Genomic DNA, 17985 nt, shown 5'->3' with positions numbered 1-17985 from the left:
AGCTTCCCCCCTGCTGGTGGGGACCGGCTCGAACCCGGGTCCTTGTGCTCGGTAACAGCTGCACTTCGCCAAACTGCAGGACGCGTTTGCACGCGGACCGGTTGTGCAGCAGGACACACCGTTTGCCCCCTCGCACCCCTCACCACCAGGGCGGGGGCGGCCAGGCCTCCAGCCCGCGGCTGGAACTACAACTCCCGGCGCCGCCCACCCGGCTCCGCCCCCTCCAGGCCCCGCCCACCCGCCCGCCGGCTCCCCCGCCGGTCCCGGGCCGAGCCAGTGCGGGGCTCGGAGCCGCGCGGACCCGCGGCATGGATCGCCGCATGGACGCCTGCTTCCTGGGCGACGTGGGTAGGTGGGGGCCGGGGCAGGCACCCGGGGCCCGAGGGGAGGGTGGACAGGGCGGCCCGGAGCTCGCGGGGCCTGGCCGGGGGTCCCCGCGCCTGCACGGAGGAGGTGGGGGTCCCGGGCCGCCGGGGAGCCTCCAGCCTCAGCGCTCCAGGATGCGCCCCCGGGGGATCCAGCCTCAGAGTTGGCTGTCGCGGCCTGTCGCGGTGTCCTTAGCATCCTACAGGCCGCCAGAGAAGGGACCCGCGCCAGGAGGACAGGCCTGTGACATATGTCACTGCACCAAAACATGGATGGCATCTCAGTGGTGGGGTGCCAGCAGGTGGAACGACAACGCTCTTCTTGACCATTTTGGCAGCCCCAGAACCCCAGTAGGTGGTGTGTGTGTGGGGGGGTGGGGTGGGGGGGGACAAAGGGACCTGCTTGGGGAAGCTAACTTTCCTGTCTAGTAGGTGATCAGATACAAGCAGTGCCCCCACCGCTTTGAAAGCTGGGAGAAGTAGGGGTTTAAAAAAAGCAGGTAAAACCCTGAAGTGTTTTTTACCCCGGCTAGAACAGGATGCAGATCCAAAGGAAAAAGCTCCCGGTGGTGGTGTTTTGCTTAGGAGGCAGCAGCGAGGTGAGGATGTTTTTACATGACTTTGCAAAAGCACTCTCTCCACTGGATCAAAGACAGGTAATAAACACCTGCTTTAGCGCGGCGCGTCCTCTCCCTCTTCCTTCCCTTGCACAAGACTTTGACCTCTTGCAGGGCTGGCTCATTTACAGAAGCAGCCAGCAGCTAGCCTGGAGCCCCCCCTTTTTTTTCTGGTAGAGACAGATAGGCAGATAATGAAAGAGACCACAGTACCGCAACTTGCTTCAATGTGGTGGGTGTCGGGCTTGAACCTGGTTCACTCAGGCGGCAAAGCAGGGCACTGTCCAAATGAGGGATTTCACCCAGTATGCATTTGAATGGCTGTGTTTTTGTTGAGGGCTCAGTTGCTTTGCTTCTGAGCACACTTTCTGCACTGTGTCTTAAAGAACATACCAGGAGGGATATGTTTTTCTTTCTATGCAGATGGACGTACCTCTTCTGGGATGATGGCAGCTTTGGTCTTATCGCTGTTTTTACTTCATAAATTTCTCCAAGAAGAAAAGAAAGCCTTGCTGATAGTCTTCTTCCTCCTCCTCCTCCTTTTAAAGTTTTATTTCATGTGATAGTGATAAAGAAATATAGAGAGGGGAAGGAGATAGAAAGAGGAAGAGATAGATATACACCTGCACTATGGCTTCTCCATGGCTTGCCCCCTGCAGGAGGGGACTGGGGGTTTGAACATGGGTCCTTGTACATGGTAACAGGTGCACTTAATCAGGTGCACAGTCACCCAGCCCCAATATCCTTTTCTTTAACAATAATTACTTATTAAAGAGAGAGACAAAGAAAGGGAGGGGAAAAAAAAACAAAAACAGAGCATCACTCTGGCACATGTGATGCTGGGACTCAAACTCAGGGCCCCATGCTCAAGTCCTCTGTTCTCCTCCTGGTCCACCACCGTGCTGACATCTTACTCCCAGCACTGATGCGTCGAGTCCAAGGCAACACAGAAAGGCAGAGGGCCCGTCCCAGCAACTGTAATTAATTTTGTCTTTGGATTGCTATGTGGCATACTCCAGCCCAGACAGACAGGTTTTCCAGCCAGGAATGGAACATCTTCTAGAAGTAAAGGGGAGTCTGATGGCATGGCTGTGTCTACAGAGTGGAGAGCATTTGGGGACAGTCACACCCTACCGTGAAGCCAGTGTCTGTAACTTAGCCAACAAACTCAGGAGTCACTGACCCAAGGGCATCACTGCCAAGTGGATCAATGATCCGAGTGTTTGCAAAGTGGGTAAAAATGGGTTGATCCCCAGTTCGGCTCTAAAACTGTGGTGCTTCTTATTTGGAAGTGGTGGTCAGCAGAAGAGAAGTCCTGCTTAGCCCAGGACTCTGGTGGAGTGTTCAGAGAGGAGATGGAGAAAAAGAGAGGGAGAGAGAGGGAGAGAGGGAGGGGAGAGGGAGGGAGAGACGGAGAGAGAGAGACAGAGAGACGGAGGGAGAGAGAGAGAGGATAGGGCAGCTCCTGGGGCTGGCTGGGAACATGCTCAGTGGAGTGCTGGCCATCAACCATGGTCATGGACAGGCCCTGGCACTGCCCAGCTAGAGGAGAAATGTCTCTTGCAGCCAGGACTGAGCAAAGCTGAGGTTCTGGCCAGGTGTTTTTTTTTTTTTTTTTTTTTGTGGTTTGGATTGTTTGTGTTCACAGCTTTGCCATCACACAGGCTGGGCTCTTGAGGGTTTCGGGTTCACTTGGCGTGTGTTAGACCCTCTTGTTTTTCCTGCAGTGAGAGTTGGGTTTGCCCCCTGGGGGTGCACATGCCACAGCCCTGGGGGAGGTAGAGGCAGGCTCAGGCTTCTCTTGCCTGCAGAATCTGATCTTTATTCATTTCATGATTTTTTTTCCCCTCCAGGGTTATTGCTGGGCTCCCTGCCTGCACCATGAATCCACCGCTCCTGGAGGCCATCCCCCCCTTTTTTTTTGCCCTTGTTGTTGTAGCCTCGTTGTGGTTATTATTATTGCCATTGTTGATGTTGTTTGTTGTTGGATAGGACAGAGAGAAATGGAGAGAGGAGGGGAAGACAGAGAGGGGGAGAGAAAGATAGACACACCTGCAGACCTGCTTTACCATCTGTGAAGCGACTCCCCTGCAGGTGGGGAGCCGGGGGCTTGAACCGGGATTCTTACGCCAGTCCCTGCACTTTACGCCACATGCGCTTAACCCACTGCGCCACCGCCCGACCCCCATGATTATTTTTTTTAAACATTTATTCCCTTTTGTTGCCCTTGTTGTTTTATTGTTGTAGTTATTGTTGTTGTTGTTATTAATGTCCTTGTTGTTGGATAGGACAGAGAGAAATGAAGAGAGGAGGGGAAGACAGAGAGGGGGAGAGAAAGACAGACACCTGCAGACCTGCTTCACCACCTGTGAAGCGACTCCCCTGCAGGTGGGGAGCCAGGGGTTTGAACCGGGATCCTTACGCCGGTCCTTGCGCTTTAACCCGGTGCACTACCACCTGACTCCCTTCATGATGATTTTTATATTGATTGATTGATTGAGACAAACAGAAATGGAAAGAGGAGGCGGAGATAGAGAAGGGGAGAGAGAGACATCTGCAGACCTGCTTCATTGCTCCTGAAGCTCCCCCCCTGCAGTTGGGGACCTGGGGTCTTGAACCTGGGTCATTGCTCATGGTCATGTATACACTCAACCAGGTGTGTGGAGAGCTGGGGATGGAGAGAGGTGGCCCCTTGCCATACATACCCCTGGGGAGGTAAGGGAAGAAGGGGAAGCAGGTATGGGGCGGTGTGAAGGGACCAATTGGGTGGCAGGGCTGGCACTTGGCAGGAGCTGTCCTCCCAGAGGGAGTCTGCCAGAGCCGAGGCAGGTGAGCGGTGTCTCAGGGGTGGGGAGTCTCCTCCCAGCTGGGGTGCAGGCAGGTGATCTCTGCTCACTGCAGGGGCCGCACAGTGCACCCCCCCCCCCATTTCACAGGGATCTGTGAGCCTCACGGTGGTCTTCCTGTGGCCTGGGGTGGGATGGGAGGGATGGGACTGGGACCCCATCCTCTTTGTACAGGGGAGTGTCCCCTCTCGCCTTATCTCAGCCTTAGTGGGGTCACTCTCAGTCCCTGCTGCTGCTCCCCTGTGGTCACTAGTTGTAGGTGACAACTTCTGCTGCCCCCAGGCCCATCTGATTGAATTTTTTTTTTTTTTTTTAGAGACAGAGAAGTGAGAGGTAGAGACAGGGAGGGAGAGGGATGGAGACTACAGCACTGATGCTTCCTGCAGTGTGGTAGGGGTGGGACTTGAACCTGGGTCATGCATATGGCAAAGCAGCTTGGTACTTCTAAAATGTATTAAATTAAATTAATTATACCAGAGCACTGCTCAGATCAGGTTTATTTTAGCACGTGGGGATTAAACCTGGGACTTTGAAGACTCAGGCATGAGAGTCTCTTTGCATATAACCATTATGCTATCTCCCCTGACCTGCTTAGTACTATTTAAACAATCATTTCTATATTTGTAAACTGCACTAGAGAAAACACAGCCTGGACCTCCCACCTTGGCCCTTTGGAGGTGCACAGCATGTGTTAACTAGACACAGCAGATAAAGCAGAACTTGTCATCTTGCAACACAGAAACTCAGTGCTCACTGAACACTGCCTCCCTGCTGCCCCTCCCATGTCCCCAAACCCAGAGTAACCATGCTTCTGTTTTCTGTCTCTTGGAATTTGGCACCTCTAGGTAGATAACCTCCAAATAGAGGTTCACACAGTGCTTGTCCTGTTACAACTGCCTTCTCATGTTTCTAAGTCCAGACTTCTAACACTATGCCACCTTCCAGGCTTACAACTGTCTTCTCTCAGCACAGTGTCCCCAAGGCTCCGTGTTGGAATGTCCTTCCTTTTTAAAGTCTGAGTAGTCTTCCCCTGGATGAAAAGGACCACTTTTTTTTTTTTTTGGTATCTACTCGTCTTCCTTGGACACTTGTGTTCTTCTACCTCTTGGCTTTGTGAATGATGCTCTAGTGAACACAGGAGTGCAAATGCTGTTAATGATCAGTTCTGTGTCCTTGAGCAGGGGTGGGGTTCCTGGATCATCTGCTGATTGATTGATTTTCGTTTTTTGAGGAACTGGAATAGTGTTGAAAGATGGTATTCATCCCCACTGGTAGTACACACAACTCCCTGTCTCCACAGCCTCGTCACATCCAGTTTCCAGTTTCTCCTCTTCCTTCTTCCTTTTTTTTTTTTTTTTTTACCTCCTGCCTGCACTATGAATCCACTGCTCCTGAAGGCTATTTCCCCCCCCTTTTTTGTTTAATTTTTAATATTTTTTATTCCTTTTTGTTGCCCTTGTTTTTTTATTGTTGTAGTTATTACTGTTATTGATGTCATTGTTGTTGGATAGGACAGAGAGAAATGGAGAGAGGAGGGGAAGACAGAGATGGGGAGAGAGATAGACACCTGCAGACCTGCTTCACGACCTGTGAAGCGACTCCTCTGCAGGTGGGGAGCTGGGGGCTCGAACCGGGATCCTTATACTGGTCCTTGCTCTTTTCGCCATGTGCGCTTAACCCGCTGCGCTACCGCCGGACTCCCTTCTTCTTCATTTTAAAAAGTTCATTTATTATCTAATAAGGGCGGGAGGAGAAAGAGAACCAGGGCATCATTCTGGCACATGCAGTATCAGGCATCAAACTCAAGACCTGCCTGTGTGCCCAGTGCATTTATCCTCTGCAATACCTCTCAGTCCACAGTTTGTAGTCGTTTCTGATAATAGCGATTGGAGTGGATGTGAGGTTTAGGGCTCTCTGTGGTTTTGCTGTAAGCTTCTCGGATGATCAGTGCTCCTGAACTTTTTATGTAGTTGCTGGCCATTTGTGTGTCTCTTTGGATAAATAAACTATGTCTTTCATCATGGCCTAAGTCAGGGTGTTTGTTTTATGTTGCTGGGTTTTGTATACATTCTGGATGCTAGTTCCTTCTTAGAATGTCTGCAAGTCCCCACACCTATGGACATCTAATCTTTGACAAAGGGGCTCAGACTATTAAATGGGGAAAGCAGAGTCTCTTCAACAAATGGTGTTGGAATAAATGGTTTGAAACATGCAGAAGAATGAAACTGAACCACTGTATTTCACCAAATACAAAAGTAAATTCCAAGTGGATCAAGGACTTGGATGTTAGACCACAAACTATCAGATATTTAGAAGAAAATATTGGCAGAACTCTTTTCCACATAAATTTTAAAGACATCTTCAATGAAACGAATCCAATTACAAAGAAGACTAAGGCAAGTATAAACCTATGGCACTACATCAAATTAACAAGCTTCTTCACAACAAAAGAAACCACTACCCAAACCAAGAGACCCCTCACAGAATGGGAGAACATCTTTACATGCTATACATCAGACAAGAGTTTAATAACCAACATATATAAAGAGCTTGCCAAACTCAACAACAAGACAACAAATAACCCCATCCAAAAAGGGGGGAGGACATGGACAAAATATTCACCACAGAAGAGATCCAAAAGGCCGAGAAACACATGAAAAAATGCTCCAAGTCTCTGACTGTCAGAGAAACGCAAATCAAGACAACAATGAGATACCACTTCACTCCTGTGAGAATGTCATACATCAGAAAAGGTAACAGCAGCAAATGCTGGAGAGGGTGTGGGGTCAAAGGAACCCTCCTACACTGCTGGTGGGAATGTAAATGGGTCCAACCTCTGTGGAAAACAGTCTGGAGAACTCTCAGAAGGCTAGAAATGGACCTACCCTATGATCCTGCAGTTCCTCTCCTGGGGATATATCCTAAGGAACCCAAGACATACATCCAAAAAGATCTGTGTACACATATGTTCTTGGCAGCACAATTTGTAATAGCCAAAACCTGGAAGCAACCCAGGTGTCCAACAACAGATGAGTGGCTGAGCAAGCTGTCGTATATATACACAATGGAATACTACTCAGCTGTAAAAAATGGTGACTTCACCGTTTTCAGCCGATCTTGGATGGACCTTGAAAAAATGTTGAGTGAAATAAGTCAGAAACAGAAGGATGAATATGGGATGATCTCATTCTCAGGCTGAAGTTGAAAAACAAGATCAGAAAAGAAAACACAAGTAGGACCTGAAATGGAATTGGCGTATTGCACCAAAGTAAAAGACTCTGGGGTGGGTGGGTGGGAAGAATACAGGTCCATGAAGGATTCAGAGGACCTAGTGGGGGTTGTATTGTTATATGGGAAACTGGGGAATGTTATGCATGTACAAACTATTTACTGTTGAATGTAATACATTAATTCCCCAATTAAAAAAAAAAAAAGAATGTCTGCAAGTACTTTCTTCCAAGGGATGGTCATAGAGACCTCCTGCAGACTCCTCCTCCACCTCATATCTGGCGTTGAAGATGTCCGGTGGGAAGTTGACCAGGCTGGGCCTGGACCCCTTCATGGGGCGCACGCATTTTGCTTTTTGTCAGATAGGGAGGTGGCAGTCCACAGTCACTCCCGCCCCCCACCCCCATGTAGCCGATTTTCAGCGCTTTCTGCTTCCTTTCCAGGCTTCTGGGTGGAGCGGACGCCGGTGCACGAGGCGGCCCAGCGGGGCGAGAGCCTGCAGCTGCAGCGGCTGATCGAGAGCGGTGCCTGCGTCAACCAGGTCACGGTGGACTCCATCACGCCGCTGCACGCCGCCAGCCTGCAGGGCCAGGCCCAGTGCGTTCAGCTGCTGCTGGCGGCAGGGGCGCAGGTGCGCAGCTCATCTGCGGAGCGGGAATGCGCAGGGGTTGAGCCTGGGCGGGAGCAGGGAGTAGGTGGGAACAGGGAGTGGGCGGGGTCAGGGTCTGGGCTGAAGCAGGGAGTGGGCGTGGCCAAGCTCTATGCAGGGGCAGGTAGTGGGCGTGGCCTAGAGTTGGGCGGAACCAGTGCCTGGGCTGAAGCCCGGAGTGGGCGGGGTCAGGGCCTGGGCTGAAGCCGGGGGTGGGCGAGGCCTAGAGTTGGGCGGGACCCCTAGTGCCTGGGCTGAAGCAGGGAATGGGCGTGACCAAACTCGGCTGCAGCAGGGAGTGGGCGGGGCCTGGAGCTGGGCGGGACCAGTGCCTGGGCTGAAGCAGGGAGTGGGCGGGGCCAGGGTCTGGGCTGGAGCAGGGAGTGGGCGGGGCCAGTGAATGGGCAGGAGTAGAAAATGAATGGGAGCAGGAGCTGGGCAGGAGCGGGGTGGAACCAGCTCAAGGATCCAGGTGACCGGTGACTGGCAGGTGCAGGGACAGAGAGAAGAGCCAGCAGCGGAGGCAGAGGGGAGGAAGGAGAGAGCCAGGCAGAGGTTGGAGGGCAGCGGAGGAGGGCTGGCATCTCCCAGCTGCCCTCAAGGCCAGTAGCTGCCCACCGCTTCGCCACGCGGGCATCGTGGCGGGCGCCCTGACACCACCTGCTTCCAGGTGGACGCGCGCAACATCGATGGCAGCACGCCTCTGTGTGACGCCTGCGCCTCGGGCAGCATCGAGTGTGTGAGGCTCCTGCTCTCCCACGGGGCCAAGGTCAACCCGCCCCTGTACACCGCCTCCCCCCTGCACGAGGCCTGCATGAGCGGTGAGTGGGGAAGATGGCGAGAGGGGGGGGGCTTCTGGTTCTGCCCTGGACCCTGAAGATGCTGAACCTTAAACCTGCAGGGCTTCTCACACTAAGTGCAAAACACTGCTTCTAGAATAGGACTGGTGTTTTTTTTGTTTTTTGTTTTGGGGGGTGGTGGTCGTGACAGCGAGCATAGTCTATGTACAGCCTGTGCTCTTACACTGAGCTGCTACCAGAGTCTTGCTCTTACTTCCAAATACCCATTTTCCCAAGGTCGTTTAGTCATGTATTAATGAGGGAGGGAAGAGATAAGAGAATCAGGATTGAACTTGGGAGCCAAGTTCACACTTGCAAGTCAGGTGCTCTGCCTCATGCATCATTTCCTTACCCCCTGGCTTCCTTTCTCTTTTTCTTTCTCTTTCTTTCCTCCTTCATCTCTCCTTGTTCTCTCTGTCTTTAAAATTTTATTTTATTTAATGAGTGAGATACAGAGAGAAAGATAGAGAGGTAGAAAGACTAGAGCACTGCTGAGTTCTGGCTGATGGTTATGCTAGGGAATTGAACCTGGGACCTTGGAGCCTCAGGCATGAAAGTCTTTTTTTGCTCAGCCACTATGCTGTCTCCCCAGTCCCTCCTCTTTTCTTTCTTTCTTTCTTTCTTTCTTTCTTTCTTTCTTTCACCTGAGAATAAATCTAGGGTCTGTCTACACATACACGACACTACTGTGTGGCCTCCCAAACCCACCTCTTTCTTTTCATCCTTCCTTCCTTTCTCCCCAGTACCTGAGAATAAATCCAGTGTTCACACATATACAACACTGCTGAGTGGCCTCCCAAGATGTTTCTTTTCCCATCCATCCATCCATCCATCCATTCCTTCTTTTCAAATTTTTAAAATTAATTAATTAATTAATTAATTCCCTTTTGTTGCCCTTGTTTTATTGTTGTTATTGATGTTGTCATTGTTGGATAGGGCAGAGAGAAATGGAGAGAGGAGGGGAAGACAGAGGGGAGAGAAAGACAGATACCTGCAGACCTGCTTCACCACCTGTGAAGTGACTCCCCTGCAGGTGGGGAACCGGGGGCTCCAACTGGGATCTTTACGCCGGTCCTTTTGCTTTGCGCCGCCTGCGCTTAACCCGCTGCGCTACTGCCCGACTCCCCTTTTCAAATTTTTTATTATCTTTATTGGTTGGATAGAGACAGCCAGAAACCAGAAGGGCAGGGAGGAGATAGGTAAAGTGACAGAGAGACACCTACAGCCCTGCTTCATCACTTGTGAAGCTTTCCCCACTACAGGTGGGAACCAAGGGCTTGAACCTCGGTTCTTGTGCACTATAAAGTAAGCACTTAACCAGGTGTGCCACCGCCTGGCCCCATCCGTCTTTTCAAGAGAGGACTCACACACAACACACACACACACACACACACACACACACACACACACACACACAGCCTCCCCCTACCCACCCACTCTCTCCATCCATGATGCTCCAGTGTGGCGCCAGGGCTTGAACCCCCAGCCTCCCGTGTGTTTTAACCCACGTGACACTATCTTCTAGAGCTCCCCCTGGCTCCTGCTTTATATACACACACCCCTCCATTTTCCAGACCCGCCCCTTTCATCACCCTGTTTCCAGCCCTGCAGAGGGAGGTGTCCCTTCCCGGATATCAGGGCTGTCTTTTCTGTCTGTGAGATGACACCAGGAACTTGTTATTATCATTATTATTTTAATATTTATTTATTTATTCCTTCTTATTGCCCTTGTTTTATTGTTGTAGTCATTATTGTAGTTGTGATTGATGTCGTTGTTGGACAGGACAGAGAGAAATGGAGAGAGGAGGGGAAGTTACAGAGACGGGGAGAGAAAAACAGACACCTGCAGATCTGCTTCACCGCCTGGGAAGCGACTCCCCTGCAGGTGGGGAGCCGGGGGCTCGAACCGGGATCCTTACACCGGTCCTTGCGCTTTGCGCCACGTGCGCTTAACCAGGGACTTGTTTTGAAGAGGCCTGCTGGGAAGGAGGCTCCAGGAGAGCCACACAGAGGGGCCCTGCCCACCTGCTGTCCGCTGTCTCCGCGGAAGGACGCTGCCCGTCCTGCAGGCGTGGGGCTGCCCTGGCTCCCATGGGTGTCACCAGTGGGTCCTTGTCTCTGTTTCTCCTTAGGAAGCTCTGAGTGCGTGAGGCTGCTCATCGACGTCGGGGCCAACCTGGAAGCACACGACTGCCACTTTGGGACGCCTCTGCATGTGGCCTGCGCCCGGGAGCACCTGGACTGCGTCAAGGTGCTGCTCAAGGCAGGTGCGTCCTTCCGGCTGCCCTGCCCAGCTGCTCAGCGCACGTGCGCTGCTGTTGAGCCAGCTGCTGCCCCTGCAGGTGTGCTGAGCGCACCTGCGCCTGCGCGGTGGGAGGCTGAGCCCCTGGCTGGCTGTCTCTGTGGTCAGGTGGGCCCTGGGCTCTCAGTGTCTCTCTCTTTCTCAAACTGGAAAATTAAGACCTACTTTCAGGATGGTTGGGAGGAAGGGTGACAGCATTTCTTAATTTTTTTATGTTATAATTTTAATTGTTTTAATAAATTAAAAACTTATTAATGAAGGTCCAGGCAGGCTGCACTTGCTAAAGTGCACATGTTCACATGAACATGGACCCAGGTTTAAGCTGCCACCGCTTCCTACCTGCGGGGGGAAGCCTCACAAGTGGTGAAACAGGGCTGCAGGTGGCTGCCTCTCTCTCCCTCTCTGTCTACCCCCTCCTTATCAATTTCTGTTTGTCCTATCAAAGAGAATGGGGAAAAATAATAAAGAAATGGCCATGGGGAGTGGTGGATGTGTCTTGAAGGTACCAAACCTTAGTGATAACCCTGGTGGCAATAAAGTAAATAACTCTTATTAAGGAGAGAGAGAAGAGAGAGAAAATGAGGAAGAGGAAGAGGAGGAGGAGGAGGAGGAAAGAGAAGAACAAGAGCAACACTCTGGTACATTCGATGCCAGGGACTGAACTCAGAACCTTATACTTCAGAGTCCAATGTTTTATCCACTGCACCACCTCCTGGGCTGCTGAACATGCATTTTAATAGATGTCGATGATGTTGTGTAGTTCTTCAGTTCCTGCTTTTTACAACACCTCTGTAATTTCTTTTTCTTCTTCTTTTTTTTTTTTTTGAATTATTGGATATATATAGAGAGAAATTGAGCGGGGAGGAGGTTATAGAGAGGGAGAGAGACAGAGAGACACTTGCATACCTGCTTCAGCACTCCTGAAGTTTCCCCCTGCAGGTGGGGACCAGGGGCTTGAACCTGTGTCCTTGTGCACTGTAATGCATACTTAACCTGGTGTGCCACCACTTGGCCTCTTTCTTTCTTCCTTCCTTCCCTTTTTTTTTTTTTCTATGATGTCAGGGCATGAACCCATAGCACTGTGGATGTGTGATACAGCTGAGATGCCTCCCTAACATCCAATTTTCCATTCTATCTTTAAAAAATATTTATTTATCCCCTTTTGTTGCCCTTTTTTTATTGTTGCAGTTATTATTGTTGTTGTTCTTGATGTTGTTGTTGTTGAATAGGACAGAGAGAAGTGGAGAGAGGAGGGGAAGACAGAGAGGGGGAGAGAAAGATAGACACTGGCAGACCTGCATCACCGCTTGTGAAGCGACTCCCCTGCAGGTGGGGAGTTGGGGGCTTGAACCGGGATCCTTACTCCGGTCCTTGTGCTTGGCGCCACCTGTGCTTAACCCGCTGCACTACCGCCCAACTCCCTAATTTTCCATTTTTTATGCTTTAAAGAAGATTTACTTATTCATGACAGGGAGAGGAAGAGAGTGTCAGTCTGGCACAGGTGATGCCAGGGATTGAATTCAGGGTCTGATGCTTTCAAACCAACCTCCTGGGCTTTTTGAGGGACAGTTTGACAGCTGAAGAAAGAGGACAGATCCTGTAGCACTGTTCTGTCATCCATGGACCTTCCAGGTGCTCCTATGTAGTACTGGGGCTTGAACCCAGGGCACTGTAAGTCATATGCGGTATGGGATAAACTATTTTCTTAAATTTTATAAAACTGTTATTATTATTTTAAAATATTTATTTAATCCGTTTTGTTGCCCTTGTTTTATTGTTGTTATTAATGTCGTCGTTGTTGGATAAAACAGAGAGAAATGGAACAAGAAGTGGAAGACAGAGGGAGGAGAGAAAGATAGACACCTGCAGACCTGCTTTACTGCCTGTGAAGCGACTCCCCTGCAGGTGGGGAGCCGGAGGCTCGAACCAGGATCCTTCTGCCAGTCCTTGCACTTTGCACCACGTGCACTTAACCCGCTGTGCTACCGCCTGACTTCCTAAAATTATTCTTATTCATTGGATAGAGACAGAAATTGAGAGGGAAGGGAGGTAGAGAGGGAAAGAGACAGAGAGTTGACACCTGCAGCACTGCTTCACCACTCATGAAGCTTTCTCCCTGCAAGTGGGGAGTTGGGGCCTGAACTTGAGTCCTTGTGGATTATAACATGTGCACATAACAGGGTGTGCCACCAACCAGCTCCTGGATGAGCTATTTTCTTTCTTCTTCTTTTTTAAAAAAAATTTCTTTATTGGGGGATTAATGTTTTATAGTCAACAGTAAACACAATAGTTTGCACATGCATAACATTTCTCAGTTTTCCACATAGCAATACAACCCCCACTAGGTCCTCTGTCATCCTTTTCCAGGACCTTTAGCCCCCCCCCCCCACACACACACACAAGCCAGAGTCTTTTACTTTGGTGCAATATGCCAATTGCAGTTCAGGTTCTACTTGTGTTTTCTCTTCTGATCTTGTTTTTCAACTTCTGCCTGAGAATGAGATCATCCCATATTCATCCTTCTGTTTCTGACTTATTTCACATAACGTGATTTCTTCAAGCTCCATCCAGGATGGGCTGAAAACGGTGAAGTCATCATTTTTTATAGATGAGTAGTATTCCATTGTGTAATATAGACCACAACTTGCTCAGCCACTCATCTGTTGTTGGACACCTGGGTTGCTTCCAGGTTTGGGCTATTACACATTGTGCTGCCAAGAACATATGTGTACACAGATCTTTTTGGATGGATGTGTTGGGTTCCTTAGGATCTATCCCCAGGAGGGGAATTGCAGGATCATAGGGTAGGTCCATTTCTAGCCTTCTGAGAGTTCTCCAGACTGCTCTCCACAGGGGTTGGGCCAATTTACATTCCCGCCAGCAGTGCAGGAGGGCTCCTTTGACCCCACAACCGGATGAGCTGTTTTCTGTCCCTGTCCCTAGCTGTATTTCCCCTCTTCCTCTTCCTTTTCTCCTCCTTCTCCATCTCTTCTTTCTCCTCCTTTTCCTTCTCCATCTCCTCTTCCTCCTCCTTCTCTACTCCGCCTTGTTCTCCTTTATCCCTTCCTCCTTATTCTTTTGTCACCAAGACTTCACTCAGTGGGCTCACTTTTTCAGGGAAGGAGAGGGGGAGAGAGACACAGAGAGGGAAATAGACAAAAAGAGAGGCGCAGAGAGAGACAAAGCAAGACCAAAGCACCAGCACTTCCCCCAGTGTTGTGGGGGCCAATCTCAAACCCAACCCCTCTCACGGCAAAGCAGGTGAGCTGTCTCACCAGCCCCCAGTTACACTTCCTGATGAGTGCGATTTATCTCTGGCTCTCTCACCATAAGGGCAAGCACCACTTGGTGGTTAAAGCCATCTGGAGCCGGCCTTGTGTGCTCCTTAGCTGGGGGGGGGGGTGGCTTCTTCCAGTTTCACTGCGCCAGCCTTTCTGCGACGCTGCTTGGTGACACTGTCCGACTCTGGCCTGCAGGGGCCAACGTGAACGCAGCCAAACTGCATGAGACGGCCCTGCACCACGCTGCCAAGGTGAAGAACGTGGACCTCATTGAGATGCTTGTGGAGTTCGGGGGCAACATCTACGCTCGAGACAATCGGGGCAAGAAGCCCTCAGATTACACGTGGGGCAGCAGCGCCTCTGCCAAGTGCCTGGAGTTCTATGAAAGTAAGGCTTGTGTGCATCCCCCCCACCCCCACCCCAGGCCCTCTGCCAACAGCCCCGCTCACCTGGTGGGTCTCGGCTGAGAGCACTTTACGGAGTCCTCCCCCCCCACTATACGGAGCAAAGTGCATGTGATCTGGTGATAGACTGCTATTGTTGTTGGTATTGTGATTATTGTATTTATTTATTTATTTATTGTGATCTTTTATTGCCGCCATGGTTACTGTTGCAGCTTGATGCCTACACAAGAAATCCACCACTTCTGCCAGACATTTCTCCCCCCTCCTTTTTTTTTTTTCCTTGAGTGTGTCATGTGTGCACTCAACCCAGTGCACCACTGCCCAGCCTCCTGCCCCTCGCTTTTTTTTTTTTTTTTATTAGACAGGACAGAGAGAAATTGAGAGGGAGAGAAAAGAGAAACAGCGACCTGCAGACCTGTTTTTACTGCTTGTGAAGTGTCCCCCTTGCAAGTGGGGAGCAGAGGCTCAGAGCCAGTCTCATGGGGACTTGTGCACGCGCCTGGGTGCACTGCCACCTGGCCCCAGTATTGTTACTGATTTTTATTATTATGATAGAAATAGGGGGTCGGGTGGTAGCGCAGCCAGTTAGGCGCACGTGGCACAAAGTGCAAGGACTGGTGTAAGGATCCCGGTTTGAGCCCCCGGCTCCCCACCTTCATAGGTGGTGAAGCAGGTCTGCGGGTGTCTGTCTTTCTCTCTCCCTCTCCGTCTTCCCCTTCTTGTTCCATTTCTCTCTGTCCTACCCAACAACAATGACAACAACAACAACAATAATAATAACAATGATGATAAACAACAAGGGCCACAAAAGGGGGAAAAATGGCCTCCAGGAGTAGTGGATTCATGGTGCAGGCACTGAGCACCAACAATAACCCTGGAGGCAAAAAAGAAAGAAAGAAAGAAAGAAAGAAAGAAAGAAAGAAATAGGGTGAGAGTGACAAGAGAGGAGAGAGAGACACCTGCAGCACTACTCCACCACCTTGCTGGTCCCTGTTCAGGCGCCAGATGCCGGACTAGCTTCATGGGCAGGAGACAGATGACCGGGGACTCATGGCTGAGCTGGGAACAGCAGTTCAGTCTTTATTGATGAGTGGGGATGCAGTGCAATCAATCTAATCTCTCTTCATTAGAAAATCCTGTCCTTTCTATCTCCTGAGGTGGAAGTGTCAGATCAGAAGAGGAAATCCGTAGGATGGGGGTGGGGAGAAGGAAAAAGCACATCTAACCAGTGGGGATTAAACCAGTGCCCTGTGGGCAGGGCGAGTCTCAGGTAAAGCCGTGATTATGTAAATGGACCACAGCATTAATCAGTGCAAGTGAACCTAACGTGAGTGATGATCAAAACAGAAGAGGTCTTAGAAGCAGACTTAGAAGCAGACCAACACCACCTGTGAAACTTCCTTCCTGCAGATGGGCACTAGGGGCTCAAACCTGGGTCCTCATGCATGGGAACTTGTGCCTTTTACCAGTTGTGCCAGTGCCTTGCTCCCTGTACTTACTTATTTTTATTGCCACTAGGGTTATTGCTGGGACTCAGTGCCTGCCTGATGAATCCACCACTCCCAGATACCATTACCCTCCTTCCTTCCTTCTTCCCTTCCTCCCTCCCTCCCTCCCTTTCCTTCCTTCCTTCCTTCCTTCCTTCCTTCCTTCCTTCCTTCCTTCTTTCCTTCCTTATTTATTTTATTTTATTTTATTTATTTTGCCTCCAGGGTTATTCCTGGGGCTCGGTGCCTGCACTACGAATCCACTGCTCCTGGAGGCTATTTTTCCCATTTTGTTGCCCTTGTTGTTGTGCTTGTTGTAGTTGTTATTGTTGTCATAGTTGTTGTTGGATAGGTCAGAGAGAAATGGAGAGAGGAGGGGAAGACAGAGGGGGGAGAGAAAGATAGACACTTGCAGACCTGTTTCACTGCTTGCGAAGCGACCTCCTGCAGGTGGGGAGCCGGGGGCTCGAACTGGGATCCTTATGCCGGTCCCTGTGCTTTGCACCATGTGCGCTTAACCTGCTGCACTACTGCCCAACTCCCCTTTACTTCCTTTTCTTGTAGAGACAGAGAGAAATTGAGAAGAAGGTGGGGGGTAGAGCTGGGAAGAGGAAAGACACTTGCATCCTTGTTTCATGGTTTTTGGAACTTCCCTCCCCCTAGGTGGGGACTGAGAGTCTTGAACCCAGGTCCCTGTGCATGGTGATGTGTGCTCTACTGGATGTGTCACCACCTGGCCCCTATCAGCATTAAGTGGCCATTGGAAAAGTCATGATGTTTCTTTCTATATTTTTCTGTGCAAAAAAGCATCATGACTTTTCTGACAGCCCCATGTTTTATAGGGGAGAGAGAAAGAACCAGAACATCGCTCTGGAACATGTGGGGATGTGTCTGGCCGCTTCCTCCCGCTGACCGCTGTGCCTCCTGTCCCTTTCTGCAGAGACGCCCCTGAGTCTGTCTCAGCTCTGCCGAGTGAGCCTGAGGAGGGTGGTGGGCGTTGGGGGCCTGGAGAAGATCGCCAAGCTGGACATCCCGCCTCGGCTCATCAACTACCTCTCCTACAGCTGAGCCTCAGGCGGGCAGCTGCCCCCAGTGTGGCCTCAGCAGCTCAGGGAGACCTCGCTCCTGGGCCTTCTCTCTGAGACTCCAAGACCATGTCCAGGGCACGGCTATCCCTCAGCCTCTGCGCCCGGCCTCCTGCAACTCTGCGCCAATGCCACGTGGGCCTGGATGCCCTCTGCTCGCTGCTGCCCTCTGCAGAGGGGTCTCTGGGGAGTTTCCCTGAGCTCAGAGGGAGACTGGACAGGGTTGGGGTCACGTCTGCCCACTGGCTCCCCCACGCCTGGGAAGTGAGCTGCAGAGACCCACCTGTCCGGGGCCTGGCAACCTCCTGACTCCCTCAGGGCACCCTGGGTCACTTCCTGTCCTGGGCGCTGCTTTGCTGGGCTGCCACCAGGATGCTGCTGCTGTGGCCCGGGCCCCTCCTGAGGCCACTGTGCCCGGTGTCCTCAACCCTCCAGGCCTTTCATCTGGTCTTGCTTGGGGGAGGTGAGGGGGGTCTGATTGGCCCCAACTATTGGTTTCTTAGGACGCTTACCTTCAGTTTTAGGTCTTGAGCCTTTAAAAAAATGTTTCTGTAGAGGCCTCACGACTGGGAGAGGCTGTAGCTGCAGCCCAGAGGTTTCATCTCACATCGTTCAAATAAAAGGACCTTTGTGACCCAGGACAGAGTCCGCGAGCACTTATTTCCTGGGATCACCACACTATCACATGCTTCTCCCGGCCTCCATCTTGCCGGTACCCATGGGGGCTGACCACCTCTGATGTGCTCCCTTTGGTGCTTTTTTGGGTCTTGGAGCCAGATGTTGGCCAGGTTCATCATGCTGGTCTGGGGAGGAAAACATTTCCTTTTAAAACTTTTTTATAGTATTTATTCCATTTTGTTGCCCTTGTTTTATTGTTGTTGT

The 17985-nt window shown here is 50.9% G+C and overlaps 1 protein-coding gene across 1 annotated transcript; it reads left to right on the top strand.

Moving 5' to 3' along the window:
• The first annotated feature begins 234 nt into the window (after positions 1-234).
• Positions 235-17741, top strand: ASB13 (ankyrin repeat and SOCS box containing 13). The gene is made up of 6 exons (XM_007526576.3): positions 235-348; positions 7500-7687; positions 8376-8526; positions 10677-10811; positions 14323-14514; positions 16959-17741. The coding sequence occupies exons 1-6, from the start codon at positions 309-311 to the stop codon at positions 17084-17086; spliced, it is 834 nt and encodes a 277-aa protein (XP_007526638.1). The 5' UTR covers positions 235-308; the 3' UTR covers positions 17087-17741.
• Positions 17742-17985: the final 244 nt, after the last annotated feature.

This window comes from Erinaceus europaeus, chromosome 6 (assembly GCF_950295315.1).
Source record: "Erinaceus europaeus chromosome 6, mEriEur2.1, whole genome shotgun sequence".
Lineage (NCBI taxonomy): Eukaryota > Metazoa > Chordata > Mammalia > Eulipotyphla > Erinaceidae > Erinaceus > Erinaceus europaeus.
Note: the sequence above shows the minus strand (reverse complement) of the source record. Positions and strands in the feature narration are given on the sequence as shown.

Bases quoted from the DNA above. Each gene is read 5' to 3' on its own strand.
- ASB13 (XM_007526576.3), top strand. From the start codon at position 309: ATGGATCGCCGCATGGACGCCTGCTTCCTGGGCGACGTGG. The intron at 7,688-8,375 runs GTGCGCAGCTCA...ACCTGCTTCCAG, and splicing joins TGCTGGCGGCAGGGGCGCAG to GTGGACGCGCGCAACATCGA. The intron at 14,515-16,958 runs GTAAGGCTTGTG...CCCTTTCTGCAG, and splicing joins GTGCCTGGAGTTCTATGAAA to AGACGCCCCTGAGTCTGTCT.